Consider the following 22,450-nt stretch of genomic DNA (forward strand, 5'->3'; position numbering starts at 1 on the left):
AAAACAAGTTATAGCAAACTAAAAAGGTAAAAAAAAAAAACCTCAAATTCATGTGTACTTTTATAATTTTCAGTTTAGTCAGCACTACCTAGTCAGCACTATCTATAAACAAAGATAAAAAGCTTATTTTTATCCAAACATGCTAACAATCCCTGAACTTGGATATTAACTTTTCAGTACCATTTGAAAATAGAATAACAATCAAAACAAGTCTTTTTGTAATAATTTACTCATTTTCATATATAACATTGGAAAGTTTATGTTTCATATCACAAAAACAAGTACCAGCAAATTAAAAATCAAAAGAGTAACTTGAATCTGAAAACCAGCATTTTGGTCCTCTGAGATTACAACAATTTTTTTTAAAAAATATACAAATTATTTGTTTAGAAATTTTAAAATTCAAATGTTTTATTTTTATCAATTTTTATTAATATAACCCAGTACTGGACAATAATATAACACTTTAGAAATCATTCTGGAGACAAATTAGGAATGATCTTCAGAAGGGATGGATAACAAAAACCAGTTTCTTATCTAAATGTTAACATTCTTTCAGAGAGGTGTCTTCCCCCCAAAAAAAAATTAAAACAGAGATTTTGGAGGGGATAATTATACCTAATTTAATTTTAGATTTTTACTCCTTTTATCCCCCAAAATGAATTAAAACATCTAAAATGTTAACATTTGGTTTTTAGATCAAATCCTCAAAATTTGTGAGTGTTTTCAATTATTTTCTATTACTGCTTTGGTAAGTCATTTATTCAAAACTTAAGGATTTATTCAAAATTGATGTTATTTATTCAAACGTCTCCTTAAGTTTTGCAGATCTTCCATATTTACATCTTGTAGAACTGACACTATGCCTTTAGACAAGGAAGGATTAAATGTAATGGTCATCAGACAGCACAAATCTATTAGAGCTCTCTGACATTTTTGTAAACCTTCCTGTAATTTTTTATGCTGACTATTATCTTTTTTTAACTGTTTCATTTCTGATACTGAAAACCCAATCATATTTGTTAGTATTTCATCTGCAAAAGTCACATCTAGATAAGCAGTACCATCAGAAATTTTTGCAGTTATACTCCAAAAGCCCCCACAACCTGAGAGATTTCCAGTTAAGGTTACAATAAAAGCTTTGACTTTCACAGTTGTTATTTCATTTAAATTTCTAGATAACAGGACAGAAATATAAGTAAAAGGTGGTGAATCCAAATTGACAGCAATAGAAATTCGATCCAAGTTGTTCTCTGATGATATTAAATAACTAGGATGTATATAACTGCTTTCATTACTGATTTCTGAAATTAGTTTTGGTTCATTAACTAGTTCTGCTTTTAATGTTTTATCATTTAGCATATAGTTTTCTAAACTGCCCAGGGGGGGATTAATTTTTTCATATATATCTGAGCTTTTATGTTTAACTATGAAATCCTGGGGCAGGTGTGCATTATTTTCAAATGACAAAATATTGCTAGGATTTTGATCTCTCATGGATAGATAACTACAAGATTTGTCTTTACTGGTTATTTGTTCAAATAAGATCTTTTGATTCTGAACATTTTTTTCATTTATATTAACCAGAGAAAAATCTTCTGAAATACTAGGTTTCTGTGAATGTCTCTTTATATTTTTGTCACTGCCTCTGTTCAATGTCAATGAATTCCTTTCTTCTGTCTCCTGAAGTTCCTTCTGAACAGTCTCCTCTAAAAACAAGACATCCTCTAGTGAAAAATCATCTACGTCCCCTTCAGTGAAATTCACAAATGGATTTGCTAAATTTTCTTCTTTTCTTGGTGTAATGCACGAAAGTCCTGAGCTAGAAATCACATTGCTGATAGAGTCTGAAATACTTCTGCTAAAATAGCCACTTTCTAAATGAGTGTCATTACTGACCACTATTGACTCATTTTCATCAAGGCTTGCTAGAAGTTCTTCATCTGAAGGTTCTAATGCTGATTCTAGTCCATCTGCAAGAACAGGAATGCATTGGCTATGATTTGATCTGGTTGAAGTTAAAGAATCAGGCTCTCCAATTAGTCTTGCAAGTATTCTTTCTTGGGCATGTTCTTCAACAAGAGCATCCACTTCACCCCCTAGCACCTTCACATTTTCTGGTTTCAAGAGAAGAACACCAAGACGGTAAGAAACTTTTCCATGAATAAGAATTTTTGTACCTGGAAGAATAGCTTGATGAAGAGCTGGAATGGGTTGGTATTCCATGCCCTGTATTTGCCTAACACCATCAGTTATCTGCAACATTAGCATTCGTGTAGGATTTGCTTCCCAAGGTTTTAAGGATATTTGTGTTTCAGCTGTTACTTGATCATTTGACCTGTTCAGTCCTCTCAACTTTTGCAACTGGGAATACATAGGCTGACTAACATCAACCAATGAATTAATCTGCAAAGAATAAAAACCACTTAGCTCTCCTTTTGGAACTTCCAAAATCTTATCAGGTAAAATAGGATATTCCAAATCTCTTAGATCAGTAAGAAGCCATTGGTCAAAGACTTGTTTATTCATTTGAGCCTGAGTCAAACTCACATCATTATTTTCTTCTTGAATCCAAGTAATACAAGCTTCCAGCCATGTCATGGGTACTTTAATATGCCATGCAGAAGAAAGCCAAGTTTCCACTCTTAATGCAATACTAGACATATTCATTTTTAAAAAATTAATGTCCTGCCACAATGTCCTGAAAAGAAAAAAAAAAAATTCAATCAAAATAGATTACTTCCATTCCCTAGGTTGCACATTTCAGTCAAACAGATTCTAAATCCAAATAATTTTAAATGACATACTTTGTTCAGTATGTTGAATCTTCCTGACTTTCCAACAATAGAATTCAACAACAGAAAAGTAATCAGACTTCAATCATCTAAAATGCAAGTCTCCTATACCAGAGAACAGATACTGAAATACACTTTCCTCCTCCCATTAGAGCAAAGGGGACTGCCAATGTGGAATGCTTCAGAGCATTATCAGATGCAGTCATTTTTTTCAAATGATTTTTACTCATTATAAGGAAATGTTTAATTTTGGTTTGGTTAGAGGAAGAAATTGGATATAGAAGGTATGAGGAAATGAGTATAACAAAAAAAAGAAGATATAGATAAAATAAATAAAAATACTTATAAAATGCAGATCTCTTGAAACAATGCTAAAATTAAAAACTGAATCACTAGATTTATAATATTTAGCACCAAAACAATACTGCAAGAATAAAATACAGCAACTGAAAGCTGAACTCAAGAAGCACCACTGATTTAAAAGGATTTTTTCAAATTTACAATCATCCTAAAGAAGAGGGGTATCAGTTTTTTACTGCTGACAAAACAAATCACTAGCACAAAACTGAGTCCTAGTCTTCTGCACAAAAACTTACTACTTTCTTCATGTGTAACAAGGCTTTCAGCTATGATTAATATATGTTTTTAATATATCTACTAGGAATTTATTTACCCAACTTATTTCTCATCCTTTGCTGTTCCGAAATAACTATGAGGATAAGATTAAGATATATAATTACAGAAACAACTATTCTCCTAAACTTCTAGGTGTAGTAAATGTTAGTGAATTGGACTGGAGAGGGAGGGATAGAAAAAAGGAGATCTATAAGGAGCCACAGTATCAAAATGACCAATCACTACCCATAGAAAAGGCCAGGACATAAAGAGCTTCATAATTTATGCCACCTCTTAGTCAAGAAAAGAATATATTGTTGCTATTCCGGAGTTGTTGAACTTAAAATTAGCCTGATTCTACACACCAGTGATATGTCCTAATCTTGCTGGTGCCATAACAAAGCCATCTACTTTTAATATTTGTTACATTGCTTTCTAAAAAGCAGCTGAAGAAAACACCATGTACCTCAACAAGAATCTCTGTAAGCAGCTGTCAAGATTTTATTATCCTAAAGTGTAACATTTTTTGAATGTATCCTCTTTACTCTCATAGTTTTTGTTAGTGGTTTCAGTTATGTCCCACTCTTGGTGTCCTCACTTGGGGTTTTCTTGGCAAAGACAACCAAGTTGTTTGCCATTTCCTTCCCTAGATCATTTTGCACATGAGAAACTGAGGCAAACAGGGTTAAATGACTTACGCAGAATCATACAGCTAGTAAGTGTCTGAGCCAGATTTGAATTTAGGAAGATGAGATTTCCTGACTTTCAGGTCTAGTACCCTATCTATTGTGCCACTTAGTAACCCCTACTCTCATAAGCATCACTCTTAATTCAAGCTCTTATTACAATAGCCTTCTAATTAGTCTCCCTGCCTTCAAAAATATCTATGGAAATCAGTCTAATTCAATTAAACGGTTATTAAGACTCATTATGAAAAAAGGTACAAAGCTAAGAAGATACAACCACAGGCTTAATCCAGCTCAAATAGCTTTTATCATTGCTTCCAAGCCAAACAAGGTACTTCCCCACTACACATTTCAGCAACAACCCCAAAAAAAAAAAAAAAAAAAAAAAAAAACTCAGTAAAATTCCAAGGAATAAGAATAAAGTATCTCCCACTAACTTAACAGAATTGAAATAAAACTAAAAAGAATTTCCTAGACAAGTTACTCTGCTTTAGTTTACTCCATTATAATATGGGGATAATAATAGCACTCTCTGCCCAGAGTTCTGGTGAGAGTAAAATGAGACATTTATGAACAACTTCCTATACCTTAAAATGCTACATAAATGCCAGCTATCATTATTATTGTTATTAAAATAACAACAAAGTAACTTAAGGTAAAATCACTGAGTTGTGGGATGGGGGAAAGGAAGCAAAGTAGAGATTACCATATTACAAACATTTCAAGTAAAGGAGAGGAAGAACCCTAAGAATGATGTATTTTGAAGTATCTTCTTATAATTTCTTCAAAAGATGATACTGTAACAGCATAGGTGAATTAGATTCTCTACAAGCATAGTTATATTAATATATTCCCATTAAAAGTTGATTAATCAAATTGATTAGGAATAAATCTAAATTTTCAGATTTGAAAACTGATTAACAAGTAAATCCTTTTCAGAAACTTCCAAACTATAAACATAATTAATTTTATAGAAAGCACAATTTCTCAAGGAGAAAAATTAAGTTCTTTATACTGATGGGTCTACTAGCACTGAATTCAAGAGGTAGGAAGGACTCTTATTCATCATGAAAATAGTAAAGTTTATAGAGTCAAACCAGCAGGCCTCGCTAAGAGAAATTCACACTCTCTTGATTTGTCAACAAATAGCTCCTTAAATAAATCAATGGAATAAAGGAACAAGTTAACCTGGTGTTTTCATTTTTATAAGGTTTTTCTAGATAAAGTATCTTTCACAAAAGATCAACAAAACCAAAAAACTTTTGCTACATCTACTTCCTCATGGGCAAAATAAGATTTTTAACTAAAATAAGATTTTTTAACTCCTTTTTAACTAATGAGGATTAAAAGATGCTTTTAAAGCTTCCATGCCTCTGAGGTGAATGCTAAATATTATATTTGTGGTATATGTTTTATAATTGTTCTGTCATATAATTTTATACCCAAATGTTTAAGCTAACCACCCAACTTTACTTAAAATTAAAAAGAAAACTTGAGGAAGAAGTTAAATTGCACCCTAAACCTTGATTGAGAGCTTTTTATTCAATCACTTAGTATAAAAGTTCTAAGGGTGTATCCCACAATTTCATCAGATTTGCCTTAAGGCTATGGAATTTACAAGTGAAATGGGACATGAAACCAATTCTATGGAATTTAACATATGCCCCACTCTCCCACAGCCTTCATGCAAAGAATATTATGCAATGAACAAAAAAAGCTAGACAACCACTAACTTAAGACCTACTGTCAAAGTGCCTTTATTCTCAGTATTTTCCTACAATTTTGTAATCTTAATAATTAAGACACATCACAGATTCTACAAGTATAATACAGTAAACTTAGACTTGCCTTAATACAATTGTGTGTGTGTGTTTGTAAATAACCAGTCTCTGGGATAAAAGTTTCAATCTTTCCATAAAATTCTCAAATTTTTGTGTAATAAGCTAAATTTAAAAGATGGATGATTTTTGAGTTAGTTTCTAAAAGTTGTTGATTGTTACATACTCCTACAGCAACTCAAGTGAGAGCACTCTTCTTCCTCATCTCAACTTCCTGACTCCCTTAAAGTCTCAACTAAAACTTCACCTTCCATAGGATGGCCTTTCCAAATCTCCCTTAATGCTAATGCCCATTTCCAATTTATCCAGTATAGATTTTATTTGTAAATAAGTTGCTTGCATGCCTACTCCCCTTTTAGAAAAGGAACTCCTTGAGAACAGAGACTGCTTTCTTTGTATCACAGGGCTTACTTAGCATGTACCTAGCATACAGTTAGTGCTTAATAAATGATTGATGACTTGACTCAATTAGATAATCAATCACATTAATTTGATCAACTCCCAATTTGAAAAATAAAAGAAAAATAAACATCAACATAAGTGGAGGGGGAAGGGGAGGAGAAATGAGGCCAAGAATTATGAGTTCTACAAAACCTTCCTTCTCCCATTCCCAAATGATCAGGAAGAAAAGCAAAGAACCATCAGATACCTAGAATCTTTCCACTGAAGAAAAGACCCACAACACAACAGCTGAGGCATTTAAGGCTGATACATATATAGCGGCAGCCTTTGAAGCCAAACCAGTTCACCTGAGAGAACCAGTACAAAGGTTTCTGATTAAATCAAGATACTTTTAGTTTGGGCCAGAATAACACAGAATTAGAAATCACATATGAAATTAAAAATCAAGGTGAACTAAAGGGAAATTAGTTAGAAAGACACAAACTTTGTCCCTTGCCATCTTATTTCCTTAAAATTTTTATTTTAATTTTATAATCTAAAAGAAGTATCCAGCTCAGTAATCAATGCTACTTATGAGGTATATTAATAGAGGTATATTTTTATAATAAAATGTTACTACTAGAATATTGATAACTATAAATCCATTACTTCTATCAAAATATGAGTCTTACCTGCTTGTGACTAAGATGCCATCAACAATATCTACTGTAACATTGTATCCAAATTTCAGTTCAAACCTAAATTGATAAAATAAGAAAAACTATTGTTAAAAGTAGAAGAGCTTTAGAGAACATCTAGCCCAATTGCAACTTCTTTTCATAAAATGGAGGCCTATAGAGTCAAGATCACAGAGCTAGTTAAGTAGAGTCTGAATTCAAACATTAGTCTGACTCACATCAGTGACCAACTATGAATAAGAAATTCAATTAAACAATATCTATTTATTAAATGCCTACTACATATATGGCGTTGTGTGCTGGGTGCAGAAGATACAAAGAGAAAAACCCTTGCCTTTAACGAAACTGTCTCATATATTAAGTGCTTCAGGTGACTTTTTCAGTATCTGTCAACACTTTTACTTCTCTACTGCCTGGTATCTTGTAGCCTTGATGTAATCTGTCAAGCCTTAATAAGAACTGTGAAGTACATAATCTAATCTGCCAAAAGTATACTTTCAGCAACAATGGCAGGCAAATTGATCAATCTCACATGTGACAACCATAATCAAGCCTTTTATATCACTTTTATTATCCTACACATCACTAAGAGATACTTAATGGCTCTCAACTATGGGCTATTTTCTACCCAGACCTATTCTCTACTTGATAGATACTACTGATGAAAAGGAAAAAGGGGGAAAATGGGATGGAAGGTAGGTGGGGGTAAAGAGATGAAAAGATTGATCAGATTAAGCTTTGAGACAAAAACAAACATAACTGGGGATAAAGATCATCTAGTAAGAAAAAATTATCTGAAGTTTGATAGAGAAATGTAAAATGTAGCATCTTACCTCTGGAAACTTTTGACCTTCAGAGCAAATTTCTAATTAATATCTAATTTGTTTATTGAGATGAAGTGGATCCTTAGAACAAACCTGTAAAGGTAGGCAGGGCTGGTATTACAATTCTTATTTGACACATCAAAAAACTAGCACACAGATTTCAACATTCTTAATGCCACAGACCAGTAAATGACAAAATAGCTTATGGATTTGCAGTCCTTTGTAGCTTGATGACTCAAGAGGAATCAGGAAGACCTAAATTCAAATCTTGCCCCAAAATACTTACTATAGCTGTGTGACCCTGGGCAAGTGATTTAATCTGTTTGCCTTAATCCATTGGGGAAGGAAATGGCAAACATTCTAGTATCTTTATCAAGAAACATTTTCCCACCCCCCAAAAAAGGATTCAGGAGTAGGACATAAATCAACAACAGCTTTCACTTGACCACATTGGGCAAAGGGGGTATCTAGTTGTTACTTATCAACATTCAAGTTTTTAAACAACCAGCATACACAAAAAACTACTTCCAAATTCCCCATTCGAATTCTTTTTCCTCTTCACTCCCTGAAGGTCACAACCCATCAACATCTTCCCAACCTAAGCCTTCACCCTAAGACTAAATATAAGGTTACATCAAGAATAATAGCCACAAGTCTTCATTTCCTTAAAGCCAGGTCAAAATGGAAAAGGGAGAATAAGAGCTGAGGGTGGCAGAACACATACTTAGTGGAATTTAAAATGTACTTTGTCATGGAAATAATGCTTATAAATTAAGGGTTTTTAACTTTGTTTTATAGACCTCTCTGGCAATCTGGTCAAGTCCATGGATCTCTTCTTAGGATAGCATTTTTAAAGGCATAAAATAAAACAGAATTACAAAGGAAACCAATTATACTGAAATTCAGTTAACAAAAAACATTTTAAGAAACAAGTTCATGGGATGCCACATAAAGAGCTTCTACTACAAATGGTGATTTGATTCCACAGAACCAGCTATATTATGGTTTAATGAGACTTTTAGGAATGTGCCTGGTAACTTCCCCTTTATTTCTACAGGAAAATAAGCTCCAAGTTATAAACAAACTTAAAAATTTTAATAATGCAATCTCTAACCTCATTTGCTTCTTATTTATTTCAAAGATGTGACTTCAGTGGCATAGACAAAATTCCACAACATTATTAATAGTGATGTCCTATGAACCTTTAGAAATAAAAGCAATGATCACTAAAAGCTAGCACATCTTTGTTAAAAATGGATCATGCTAATTAAGACAACTGACATACCACTACACACCTCTCAGATTGGCTAAAGAAACAGGAAAAGATCGCGCTGATTGTTAGAGGGGATGTGGGGAAAGTGGGATACTGATGCATTGTTGGTGGAGTTGGTAGATAACAGATCCAACCATTCTGGAGAGCAATTTGGAACTATGCTCAAAAAGTTGTCAAACTATGCATATCCTTTGATCCAACAGTGTTACAACTGGGCTTATATACCAAAGAGATATTAAAGAAGGAAAAGGGACCTGTATGTGCAAAAATGTTTGTGGCAGCACGAAAAAAAAAAAGGGTCATGCTAGCCTAACCTCGTGTCCTTTTTTTTTTAATAACTTATTCAAATTATTAAAAGACTGCTTTAAATATAACATACCTAGACTTTCACAAAGTATTTGACAAAATCTTTCATGCTATTTTTATGGGTAAGATCCTGAGACATATAAGTTAGATAATCAATTAATAAGCATGTATTAAGGAACTACACTGTGGGTGCCAAGCCCAAAAAAACCAAAAAAACAACAGAACAACCCTCACCTTCAAACAGAGAGTTAATTCAGCATTAATCGAATGACTAGACACAAAGAATGGTCATTAATAACAAGTCTGGCTCAATTTCAAGGAAAGTCTCTAGCAGAGTATCTCCAATCTTTGATGAGTGGCTATCATTTTATCAGTGTGATTTAAATGAGAAGTATGATGTCATGCTTTATCAAATTTACAGATTACAAAGATTAGGGAAAGGTAACTAAGACTGGTTTTCCCCAAAAAAATCTGGAGTTCTTTTAAGATGTCCAAGAAGATGGGAATAATTGAGCCTAATTCCTCAGTTCCATTCACAAAAAGGCATCAAATAAATAATAAAGAGCAATGAATGGAACTTGCAGAGAAGCAGCTTTAAATTTGATATATAGGATAAAAACTTCCTCACCATTAGAGCTGCACAAAATTGGAACTGGCTACTTCAGGGGTAACAGATTGCTGTTTACTGTTTTAGAAACGATTCTTGTTCAGGTACAGCCTGGACTATTAAATTCAATATATAAAAATCCTTACACACACACACAAAAATCACATTTCAAAATAATTATGCACTTTACAAAAGAATTTATCCCAGGGATCCTTTAAATCAAAAAACTTTTCTAGTGTATTTAAAATTAATTCATTTACACAACTTTTCAGAAACATTATTGCATAAAGCAAGGTATTTCCTCTATTGTCTGTCATCATCATACTACTGAGACAATTTTTTTTTAAATAAACAAGGTTTGCTATACATACATATATAGAGAGAGAGGCTTCACTGGATCCTGGAATTTAATCAAATTCCCATTCAAATGTCTGTTATACTACAAAGAGTAGGAATACAATACATTTATAAATATTATCAGTGAGGTTTTGCTGGATTCAATGCAAACTTGTTCATACAAATTGATGCTGTTTTGTCCTTCTGCTGAAACCATAACTGAATGCCATATAAGATAATCTTAATAGACTAGAACATATTTTTTCAGTGTTGTGTTGGCTTTTGAAGTTTCACAAATTGGTTTCTTTTAAACAAAGAGTGCTAACTTATGCAAAGATGGTGCCATAAGAAGACTAACGGCTTCTGCAAAGTTCATGGGGTTTCCCATTAGCACCTTGACTAAATAATGAGAACCTGAGGGTATCAAGAGACCAATGACTGAATGATCCCCAATTGTTTTTGCACCACCAATCCAGACCACTAACAAAAAAAAGATTCAATTGAGACCAGATTAACATTTTTTAAAAAATCATCATTATTTTAAGACAAAAGGAGTTTCTTTTATATACTCAGATACTATAATACTATTCAAAAAGACAGAATTTGATTGGTAGATCAAGAGGAAAATGTTATCTAATAATCTGAGTAAAATTAATGTGATTTATTAGGAATTAGAATATCATTATATAATTTATTACTATAAAATAATTTTAAAACTATAGTGGTGACCAAGATCCATTCTAAAACTAAGGGTTGGGGTAAAAAAAGAAAGTAGTTTAATTTGGGACAAAGAAAAGTAAATAGGTAAATTCTTTCATTAATTGCTTTCTCACATCAACTAGTCTTCCATAAAATTTTCTATACTCTTTCCTCACACTCTCTCTTTCTGCAACAGCAGTAGAGGCAATGGGTTGAAAAAAAACATAGGCAGTAGTCAGGAGATTCAAATGAAAAAGAGAATTAGTCACTTATTCTTAACCAAAAAGAAAAGAATTGAAAAAACTATTATGAATAGTCTGGGTTTGTTTTTGTTTTTTTTCAGCAGATAAAATAGTGGTATATACTAATAATAACAGCATTATAGCAACCCATATAAATAATTCAAGGTTCCCAGCAAAAGTAAAAAACAGAAAAGGATCTCAATACGTAAAGGAAAACAGGAAAATCCTCTCAGGCACGAACTCTTTTAGCTATCCTGAACTTAAAGGAGAGTAGGGTATTTTTTATTTTGCTTTACATAACCCAATTCTTATTCAAAATAAAAAACAGCACATCATTTTAGCTGTACTACATAATCCTTTGCCATGTTGTTATGTAAAAACACTAGCCAACTTTAAAGGCACAACTTGTCTAACCATAATCTTTTTGCATACCCCCCCCAAATTTAAATTAATATTTACTTCCTATCAACTTCAATGATGCTAAGAATAAGTGAAAGTATAGATGGTGTTATCATACCTCATTTATTCAGCACCAGAAACTAAAAAGTAATTCCATAGAAGGATTCTTATTTTCCAAATTAATTGAAGCTTATAGCTTAACCCCAAAACAATTTTGTCTTAATAATTTGTAAAGAAATGTGTCTAAAAAACTAAAAACATCCCTGCCTTCTTAAATAATGTAAATAATAATTTAACCTTTTAATTAATTCAAGAATTGGTCTTTAAGCCTTTCCTAATTCCCCCAGCTACTAATGCTTTCTATCCTTTCCAAATTAACACTGCACATGTGTTTTGTATATACTTACATGCATGTACATGTTTTCCATCAATAAAATTTAACCCCTTTAGGAACTGGACTTTCATTTCTTCTTTGTATTCCCAGCACCTAGTACAATGCCTGCCATATAACAGATACTTAATAAATGCTTGTTGTTTACAATGAAATTCAAGTAAGATACCTGGACTAGGTCATGAGAGTGAGATAAATGTCTTATCTTCCATATAAAAAAATGGTGTAGATAGGCATTTTTGGTTCTTTTGTATTCTCTCTTGGCAGTGAACATTCTTAGTATATGACTGCATCACAAAACGCACAATATGACTGCATCAAATAGCAGTTCTAACCTGTTATATATAAGGAATGAGTTAGGTAAGCACACTACTAGAATTACTGCTAGAATTTCTACAATATAAGTAATCGCTTGTATTAGCATATAAACTTTAAAGCAATTATTTTGGCTTCTTATAGGTATTCCTTCATTTCAGATTCTCAACTATGAATCAAGTGGCTAAGGCTGGATAGTAATTATGTAGTTATCAATGATCAAATAGCAGCTGGTTAACATAATAAAAACCATGAGGCTAAAACCTTATGCATAAATTTCTTTAACCTAGTACCAACGACACAATGGGTCAATGACTCCAAATTATCAAGTTATCAAAACAACTTAGTTAATAGCTAAGAAATATTTTCCTATAAGCTTTATTTCTTTTTGTTTTCTTCCAAACATAGTTCCCACCCAAAGCAAACATTTCAATGTTCTCCTGTTCTATTACAGAAAAATCCCACAACCATGTAGAACTATTTGTCAGTCATCATCAATTCATTCAAGGTCCAAAGCCATCAAGTGATCATAACATAGAGTTCACTACATTATTAATGAAGTCCTTGAGTGAGCAATGATGCATAGCTTTGGGAATAAATGCTTGAACTTAAGAGATGAGGACTGAGGAAAAAGGTAAAAGCCTCTTGAAGCAAAGAACAAACCAAAAAAATGAAAATAATGCTAGGAAAGAGGCAGCAACACTGGAGAAAAACTGGTTACTATTCATACTGCAAGTTACTAACCTTTCCCCTACTCCTTCCCTTTCTTTACATATCTAGCTATGCAGCGAAAGTATGGTATTTCATAAGGAATAAAATCACAGCATTTCAGAATTAGAAAGCACCTGATCTCCTAGTCTAAAGTTCTTCAGTCCTTTTGTACCAGAGGAACTGAGATGTCAGAGAAGTGAAATTATTTGCCCACAGATCAGAGAGCTAATTACTTTCTAGAACAGCAACAGATCCTTCTAGTATATCTCTCTGATTTTAGGCTGGGACAAGGAGAAAAGGAATTAAGGATGGAAGAATATAATAACTTGAAATTAATATTCAAAATCTAATTTCTTCCAACAGGGTTTTGTTTATACCTTCTTAAAATCTACAAAATTATGTTTAGCATTTATTTTTATTAAAAGACTGATCAAATAATTTCATTTCTCTGGGTCTCAGTTTTCTCATCTGCAAAATGAAGCAACTGTACTTCAGTTAGAGGCAGAATTCAAATTCAGGTCTCTCCTGGCTACCACTCACCTATTTACAGTATTTTGAGGAATAACTCATTTAAAAAAAAAAAAAGCCACAGAATATTTGAGCTGAAGGGGACCTTCCAATTAGTACAACTACATTATCAAACAAATGAAAAAACTGATACCTAGAAAAGAGAAGCGAGTTCCTCAAGGTTTGAACCTCCGATATCAATATCCACCTTTAATAAGAAGTACAGGCCCATGCTTAAAGGGGTAAAGACCAGGATAATAATTTATATCTTAAAATATGTATCAAACATTCATAAATAATCAAATTACCTTCATTTCACATTTTATCTTGATAAAATAGGCAGTGTACTCAAGGATAAAGACAGAATCTCACAAAATCATATAATCTCTGCATAATACATGGCATGATTTTTAATCTATAGCAAATACTAAATATTTAGTCACACACTTTTCCACCACTATTTTCTTGGCATTTTAGTGCTTCACAAAATTCTTCGAATATCATGGTTTCCTTTACCTTGTCCTTTGTCACATTTTTTACCAGCTAGGTAAAAGATGAAGGTAAATGAAGGTTACAAGAACAGAGAATGTAATTGGTATTTGGCATGCATTTCCAAAAAAATCTCATACACACACATACATATGTCAATTAAAGTGTACAAATAAAATCTACAGAAATTCTTCACTACTACTGGAATAACATCTATATTTACACAGTACCTGAAAGCTTACAAAGGATTTGAAGCATTAAGAGACTGGAATACATATTTTTGTTCCTTCCATTTTGCAAATTAAGAAACTTCGATTCAGAGGAGCTAAAGGACTTGCCTGTGATAGCATAAGTGGCCAGTGTGTCATGGCAGAGATTCAAACTAAAGTCTCCCAACTCCAAGTCCAAGATTTACTACTAAAGATGTTCTACTCTTATCGAATGAGGGGCATCAACTTTTTTTTTTTAACTCACATTTATTCATACAATAGAATCACAAATAGTAGGAAATGGGAGGGACCCAGATCATAGTGCCTTAAAGTTTATAAAATGTTTTCCTCACAATACTCCTGTGAATTAAGAAATCCAACAATGAGGAAATGAGGAGTGAGAGAACTTAAGCGACTTGCCAATTACCAACAACTCAATCACACTGGTCTTCCAAATCTGGGTCCAGGACTCTTAACTGGACCACCTATATTAGACCACCAGTCAATACATATATTTATGTTTGGGGGTCATAAAGTTAGATTGTCCAACCAGAAAAAAATAAGGGGAAAAGCAGCCTATTGATTGGAAATTTCGCTTTTTTAATCACATTAAATTTAAAGCCTTGTTTACAAGACAAATACAAAACTGAACCTTCATCAATTTAGGTGCACATAAAATATTTTTGCCCAGTGTTCCAAGCAGTGCTTCCCACTTAAAACTCTCAAAAACACACTGTCCACTGGTTTGAGAAAAAGCAAAATTAACTTAAAATGTGAATTCCTAACAGTTGCCCTTTTTTTTGTGAGGTTTAATCACTGTGTGCTTTTATTCGATTGAAGAATATTTAAAAGATTAAAGTTTATTAGAGTTCTCCAGCACATTACCATGTCAAAAAACATAAATATGTTTTGGTTAGCATGTTTTTATAACATCCTGAGCTATCTAATTACATTTGAAGTGATTAGTTGGGAAAAATATTTGCCACGCACATATTTAATCCTCGAGATAGAATTTGGGCACTACAACAGGATAAATGGCGTCCAAAATATTTTGTTAAAATGAATTATAAAGACCAGGTAGGAACTTCAACAAGAACATACTCCCAAGGTGGCCCGGTGCCTCAGGAAATGATTACAGAGGTGCATAATTGCATCTTAAATGCAAATGGTTAAAATAGAATAGACTGAAGCAGCGCTCCAACAATCACACAATCCCTGCAAGGAATGGTGAGAAAAATTAAAGGTCAGGTTTCCTAGGGCTTTCAGTACCTTTAGTAAATGTACCTTGGGCTCAGCTCATCCTTTAAAGGCAAGGGATTCAGAACTGGGGGTGACGTGAAAAAATGACGCGTATTTTCACTCCCTTTTATTTCCTTTGTGCTCATGTGTATTTTATTTTGTCTTTGAAATGCTCCAGGTCTCAAACAGGGTTCAGAGTCGGCGGTGCACAGGCGGCTTCTTCCGCCTAGCACCCTCAAAGGACAACGTTTCCCCTACAGCTCGAGGCCCGCCCGGCCCGGGGGGACACGCCACGAGAGAGGCGAACGAATTTTCGGGGTCTTTTCTAGCAAGCATCAGCAGTTTTTTCAAAGCCTGAGGCAGCTTCCTCTCTAACTTGGGCGAGGCGAGGGCAGGGCCCGGCGCACCCCGCGGCCTCTCCCCAAAACGGGCCCCGAGCTCAGAGCTCCCAGAACCCAGGACTCCCTCCCCCGCGCCGACCCGGAGGCAGAGCTGCCCGAGCAGGAGGGGCGGGCAGTGCGGGCCCTTCGCGCGCACACTTACCCTCCTCCACTGCGCAGCCCGAGGCCCCAGCTAGGCAAGAAAGGGAGGAGAGCGAGGCGAGAAGAGTGGAGCCTCGGCCTCGGCCCTGCCGTCCCCGCCCCCCCGTCGCGCTGCCCCACACCCCGGGCGGCAGCTCGGTTTACGTCTCCCCGCCGCACCGAACCACAATACTAGCCGCCGCCCCGCGCGCCCTAACCCCTTTTTTCCTCTCTTCCCGTTTCGCGCCCTATTCGTCTCGCTACCCGCCACACTCGGGAGCGAGCAAACGAACGAGCACTCCCGCGCGCACCCACCCCATCTCTCCTCCCCTCCCCCCCGCCCCGGCTGTAACTCCCCCAAATTGCAAGCTCACGCGGCAGAGGCGCCCCTCCCCCTACGCCCTGTTCCTTTGCCACCCCCGCGCGCGAGCTAGCAAGCGAGAGATCCTTTAGATCTCGCGAGATGCCGGCCCGTCTGGGCTAGTGTGTGAGAGCGAGAGAAGGAGGAGGGCGCTCGAGGCGACAGCACTGCAGACGCCATTATCCTCTGTTTCTCTACGGCATCGACCTCTGTCGGCTGGCATTTTGCTTGCTCTTAAACCTACAGGTAATGGGAGTTACTGGGGTCTCTGCATTGTGGGTTCGGGTACGGCACTGATATACTTAAAGCTTTTCGGGAGCCTTTCTAACCAGGATTTTTAGGGCCGGAGCGGCCTTTCAGCCTGAAGGGAGGCGCCGGCGGAAGGCGGGGCCTCCGCCTCCTCCTGTGTTGAGATTGACAGCGCCTTGGGCCAATCACATCGGCCTCGCGCCACCGCTGAAGGCTGAGTAGCCAATGAGGGATGGTGGTGGAGGGGAAGGGAGGTAGAAGGGGGAGCGCAGGCAGTGGGGGAGGGGAGTGGGGGCCTGCGCTCGCTCTCTGTTTAGCTCGGACCGACTGGGGCAGCGGCGGCGTAGAAGAGAAGGCAGCCTCGTGCGGTAAGGACCTGGGCTGGGGAAAGCGTCGCGAGGGGATAGGGTCTGGGTCTCCACACTCCTCGCAAAGGTCCCCCTTCAGGATCTCTCCGCATGCCCGGGGGTTGGCAAACCTCTTTGGAGAACGTTGTCTTGTGTTCCCCTCCCCCCCAACCTCCGCCATTTCCCTGATTCCGCTCTCATAGGATCATAATGCTAAATTTCCCCCGGGAATTTAGGAGACATGCCCCAGAATGATGAGAGGAGCCTTTCACTGTTATCGGGGCCTTGACGGTGGGGGTTGTTGGAGGGTGGCGAAAGGGGACAGAATCCTGCGAGGGTTGGAAGGAGACCCAGAGACCTTGATATCTTGGCGACATTGGCGCCTTTGTGTGGGTGCTTACCGCGTTTTTGCTTCATCGGAGCCGGCGGTACGAGTGGGGGGCGCAAGATTATAATAACTGTTAGATTGTGGCTCCGCTGCTTTGTCTCTCCCGCTGTGGCGGGAGGGGGAGAAGTAGGGGGGGAGGGGAGGGCGGGGGATGAAGTCCTCCTGACCGCGTGGTGAGTGGGGGGAGGGGCCTCCGCCTAGTAGCACGTAGGCGCCATTACAGAGGCCGCCATTTCCCGTCGGATTCTGGTGAGGAAAGAGGCCCTGCGTTTCTGCTACGTCCTTTCCCCCTTTTTTCAATTATTGATTCTTGGGGTATTTCGCGCCACCCTTGTGTCGGTCGGCTTTCGGAGAAGAATAGAAATCTTTGATAGGGGACTGGCGAACCACTTAAGCCGAAATTTCGAGGTAGCTCGGCAAAGAGAAAGGCCTTAGGATGGGCAGCGGCCGCTTTACATATCTCTACGAACCTCGCCCAACTAGTTATTTTTCTCCATTCTTAATCCTAGACCATCTTCTTAGATGCAGAGAAGGGAGTAAACGTTCTGTAGGGATAATTGCTACCAAAAAATGAATTATTAACGCTGGCGGATTTTTAACCCTATCCTATACCGGACCGATTAGCCGCATCTCGGCTCAACGGGCCACGTGTCGGCCTTTCTGCCAGTCAGAATCGAGGGCGTCTCCTGCTGTCTTTTCTGTGGTCTCCTCTTTGTAAGGGTTAGACTGTACCAGAAAATCCGCGCTCTAAACCGCGGCACGAGATGCTGTTAAAGAAGCTTCTCCCGTGGAATTAAAGTTTAAATACTTGTGTTAATCTCAGTAGGTTTATGTGAAGTATTATGTAGCCCAAAGGAAACCAGTCAGGATACCTATGCTTAATTCTTTGCCATTACGTTATCTTGGATCATTATGCCTGATTCAAGTTGTTAAATGTTTAAAAATGACTACACCTTTACCTTGTTTCTGCTTTGTCTTAGTCTAGTGATGGATGTGTTAGGGATGGGGGGGGGCTTGAGTGAATATGATACAATAGTACCACGTTTTTTAGTAGCTCCTGCAACCAGGCTTAGGATATTCACTATAAGTTTGACCTGGTTAATATGTTCCCTCTGGGGTAAATTGGAATCAAGTTAAGTGATAGCATTCTAACTGCTGCCTTTTAAGTTTTTTTTAACATTTTGAAGTTATCAAATTTTCATATGATTAAGTAGAAAAGGGTGTAAATATTAAATTCAACAGTTTCAAAGGTACTAGGGTCTGGATGAGGTTTAAGTTTTAGCAAGACAGCAAGTTTATAGTATAAAGAAAGCAAAATGGAAGAATTATCCACAATTCTTCCGCACTGCATATAGCATCCCCAGAAGGTTCTAGTAGAGTTAAATTGTAGCTTAAGAATTTAAAACTTTAGTATTTATATGAAGTGTTCCGAAATATCAATACCATTCCCATTTAGCATTAAAAAGAAACAGCCTTTTTCCTCAAAAAAAAAAAACCATCAAAATACATCAACCAACTTAGAATTAATATTGATTTTCCTTTTTAGAATTTGTTTAAGGTCCTGGCTAAGCAAGTTACAAAAATAGGAAGATTGAGATTTACTTTAAATTTGACGTCAGAATTAGTATTCAGTAATAGAAAAAAATCAAAACTGATTTATGTTGATTTTTATAGGCTACTGCAGCGCTAGGGTGTCAGTTGTTGATCCCGCCCAGAACACTTCAGTTCTGCCCTGCAAGGATATATAATACTGGTACGTTCTAGAAGCAGAGTCATTTCTTTGCTTGCTCAGTTTAGCAAGATATACATACACAGCCTATTTTCCAATGAACCAGATGTACTAGCTTGTTTATTCTTTGACAGATTGTCTACCCATTTAATCTGAGAAAATGGAGACTGAGCAACCAGAAGAAACCTTCCCCAATACTGAAACTAATGGTGAATTTGGTGAGTAAAATTTGGTGTTTTTTTCCCAATTAGTAGAAATATGGTGTGGATTTTAAGGGAAAGTGGCAACATCATAACACTGTAGAAACTTTGGTACCTTTTTCATTCTATAGTCATTAAATAGCCAGTGTTGTCATTGGAAACATTTAGCCATAGCTGTTAATTTTTACTTCTATTTAGTGCTCCCTTTGATGCCTTTTTAAGATTTTGCTTTTGTAAATAGAATTTAAATATTTTTGTAACAAATGCTGGCTTTTTATAGCCTTTTCCAATAAGTATATTCTATATACAAATAAGTTGTTTTTTAATCTATGTATTAGGACTTTTACTTTTTAAAGATCTATTCAAGGCTATTTTGTCACAGTGCATGCTGTGCCTGATACTAGACTTTTTGAGAAAAATATTTGATCTGAAACAGACTTCAAAAAAGAATGTAACAGTATTTGTAGCCTTTAGGTAACACTTGCAATTAGCAACAAATACTTTTATCTGAATAGAAGTTACCCTTTACTAGTAACTTCAGCTTCAGGATTATTCTAACTTGGTGAAAGTGTCAGTAATCCTCCAAATGAACCAGAGTTAAGGAAAGGATAACATTGTTGATTAAGAGAATAAGACATTCTTTTTAATTCAAAACACCTTTAATTTTTAGGTAAACGCCCTGCTGAAGATATGGAGGAGGAGCAGGCCTTTAAAAGATCTAGAAACACTGACGAGATGGTTGAACTGCGCATTTTGCTTCAAAGCAAGGTATGAATTGCATTTAAAATTGGCTAAAATATGACTAAAGTGTTGTCAAAATTGAATTTCTTTTAAAAAAAAAAAATTCAGTTCTTATCTAATGAAGTTAACTTTGGGTCCAGAGGCAATAAGTTTTTTATTTTGGCAATTAGAAAATTTACCAGGAGCAGAAATTGCTATCTTAATTTTTATTCAGCCATATGTAGTTACTGTTCTCAAAGTTGTGTTGAAATCTTTACATGGGAAATGAAGAAATCTTTTCCTGAATTTATTTATTGGGGAAGGTTGTCTTTTTTAAAAAGGAAAGCACAAATGAGACATGAGAAAAAATTGGCTTTTGTGTGTACTGTTTTATTTATGTAATGCTTGGCTAAGTGGTTTTGAGGCCAGTGAAAATTTTGCTATCCTAAATTTTTTTTAATGGAGTTTTAAAAAAGAGCTTCATTCATTTTCGTACTGCAAATCTAAAATTAAAACTTCCTTTGTATTTTTCCCTCCTAGAATGCTGGAGCAGTGATTGGGAAAGGAGGCAAAAATATCAAAGCTCTTCGTACAGACGTAAGTATTCAAGACTTCAAACTACTATTTGGTCAGCTTCTGTTTACATGTTGCTAGAAATTTTAAAATTTCAATCAGACTTCATTTAATAGTCTAGGTACAAGCCATTTGTAATGATTTTTTTTAACATATATATTCTAAAAAGACTACAAGTATTGCCATTCCTGTTACAATTAAAACCCAGATTGAGTTGTGTGGGAGGAGGTTTATATTAAACCTCTTCACTATCTAACAGGATTCCACTAAATTATACACTTCAAGCAGGATAACATCTTAATGAGAAATATTTGCAAAACTTAAAAACCTTTAATTGCACCATTTCCCATATGTGTGAATCAATTACAGTATTACTGAAAACCATTGCAGGTGGCTGATTTAACCCGATGATTTTTTTAAAAAATTCCTTTGATAAAAACTGTCCATCTGTTCTTTAACAGCTTGCACATGAAGCACAAAAACATTAATGTTAAAGAAATTGCATGGTTTAAATATGGGTATAAGTTAGTGTAGGAACTTTATAATTGGGAAGCAATTTGTCAATGGCTATGACTTGCGTGTTCAAATTTTATAGTGGGTTGACTCTTGTGATTAGACACATTTGATATGGCATCTCCCAGAAGTGTGTATTTATAGGACTTGACTACACCAAAGCGCCTAAATTATTTCTCAGTCTACGCCCTTATATTTAACATCTTGCTAAAATTAAGGCAATTATGACTTTGTGTTGAACACTTATCTGACAGTATTTCGTTTCTCTTTTCGGTCGCAGATCTTTGTATGTTCCTCTTGATTACTGTAAACTGAACTTGAAAAATTGTTTAAAAGTTTCAAACTTGCCTACTAGGACCCAGAAATAAGTCTCAAACATCCAAAAACCAAACTTTTTAATAGCCAGGATTTTTGGTGGTGTGGAGTTTTTGTTTTACTTTTTTTCCTTAAATAAACATCTCTCCTCTTAATCCAGATGTTGTCTATCATTATCTGGGTTATTAATTTCCCCATTTCCTCAAGACTTCAATAAAACAAGTCATGACAGGTTTTGTGTCTACCCTCATGAGCCAGCCTGCTACTGAAACAACGTTTGTAAAAAGTAATTAGTTAGAACCATCATTTTAAGATCCTTAAATGTTAAGGCAGTCAGATGTAGAGCAGTCCATTATTGTGTTAGTCTTCAGAACAACTTAAGCTTGTTTCATTAATTGAGAGTAATGAGTATAGTTTGTATTAAATTAAAATTTATTGCTTTTCCCCCTTTTCCCTCTCCTTGTTTTTTTGGCCATATATCTCCGTTGCCCATGTACTGGATCGACTTACCCCTGCGTTGCCCACCATGACGTTGGCCCATCCGCCCCTGAACGCCCATGTGAAAACCCTGGTTGGCTATGCCCAAAAATGTGCTCGTTGCCAAACGGGTACCATACTTGACAACTTCTGATTGAATGCCCATGCCCAATGCCAACATCCACGAACGCCAATGACCAATGCAGTACAATGCCAGTGTTTCAGTCCCAGACAGCAGTGGCCCCGAGCGGTATGTCCCAACAGTTTATGCCTCACTGCCTGATTAGAAAGAGAGAAATGTATTTTATTACCTGCCTTTTATATAATTAAATAGTATCCCCTTTAGACGGTGTATTGTTTTTCAAGTTTCTGTCTTATTTTCCCCATTAAGTCTTTTTGTCACTGAACTTTTACCGTGAGTTGCCCACCCAAACGATCCACTAATTTTATTTCGATGGAAGGAGCACAGCTTCAAGTGTTGCATATTTGCTGCATTG

The 22,450-nt window shown here is 36.1% G+C and overlaps 2 protein-coding genes across 19 annotated transcripts in view; one reads left to right on the forward strand and one right to left on the reverse strand.

The window, feature by feature from the left end:
* Positions 1-17,548, reverse strand: RMI1 (RecQ mediated genome instability 1). Of its 8 annotated transcripts, none has more exons than XM_031945465.1 (4): positions 17,440-17,548; positions 7,847-7,930; positions 7,008-7,073; positions 1-2,701 (listed from the first exon to the last, which is right to left on the reverse strand). In XM_031945465.1, exon 4 carries the CDS (start codon positions 2,668-2,670, stop codon positions 796-798), a length of 1,875 nt encoding a protein of 624 aa, XP_031801325.1. In that variant the 5' UTR covers positions 2,671-2,701; positions 7,008-7,073; positions 7,847-7,930; positions 17,440-17,548; the 3' UTR covers positions 1-795. The 8 variants fall into 8 exon arrangements, with proteins under 8 accessions (XP_031801325.1, XP_031801323.1, XP_031801327.1 ...); XM_031945463.1 differs by lacking the exon at positions 17,440-17,548 and adding an exon at positions 16,104-16,374; XM_031945467.1 differs by lacking the exon at positions 17,440-17,548 and adding an exon at positions 15,606-16,080.
* The window catches only part of HNRNPK (heterogeneous nuclear ribonucleoprotein K), a 13,912-nt gene continuing 7,995 nt past the window's right edge, over positions 16,534-22,450 (forward strand). For 4 of the 11 annotated variants that reach the window (XM_012543075.3, XM_012543077.3, XM_012543078.3 and 1 more), the window contains exons 1-6: positions 16,536-16,688; positions 19,101-19,179; positions 19,290-19,373; positions 20,026-20,123; positions 20,616-20,672; positions 22,160-22,203. In XM_012543075.3, the coding sequence (XP_012398529.1) occupies positions 19,316-19,373; positions 20,026-20,123; positions 20,616-20,672; positions 22,160-22,203 (257 nt within the window). In that variant the 5' untranslated portion in view covers positions 16,536-16,688; positions 19,101-19,179; positions 19,290-19,315. Of the gene's footprint in view, positions 16,689-16,952; positions 17,060-19,100; positions 19,180-19,289; positions 19,374-20,025; positions 20,124-20,615; positions 20,673-22,159; positions 22,204-22,450 lie in introns of those variants that run through there. The other 7 variants (XM_003761810.4, XM_012543076.3, XM_012543081.3 and 4 more) reach the window with 6 other exon arrangements.

The sequence above is a fragment of the Sarcophilus harrisii genome, chromosome 1 (genome assembly GCF_902635505.1).
Source record: "Sarcophilus harrisii chromosome 1, mSarHar1.11, whole genome shotgun sequence".
NCBI classification, from domain to species: domain Eukaryota; kingdom Metazoa; phylum Chordata; class Mammalia; order Dasyuromorphia; family Dasyuridae; genus Sarcophilus; species Sarcophilus harrisii.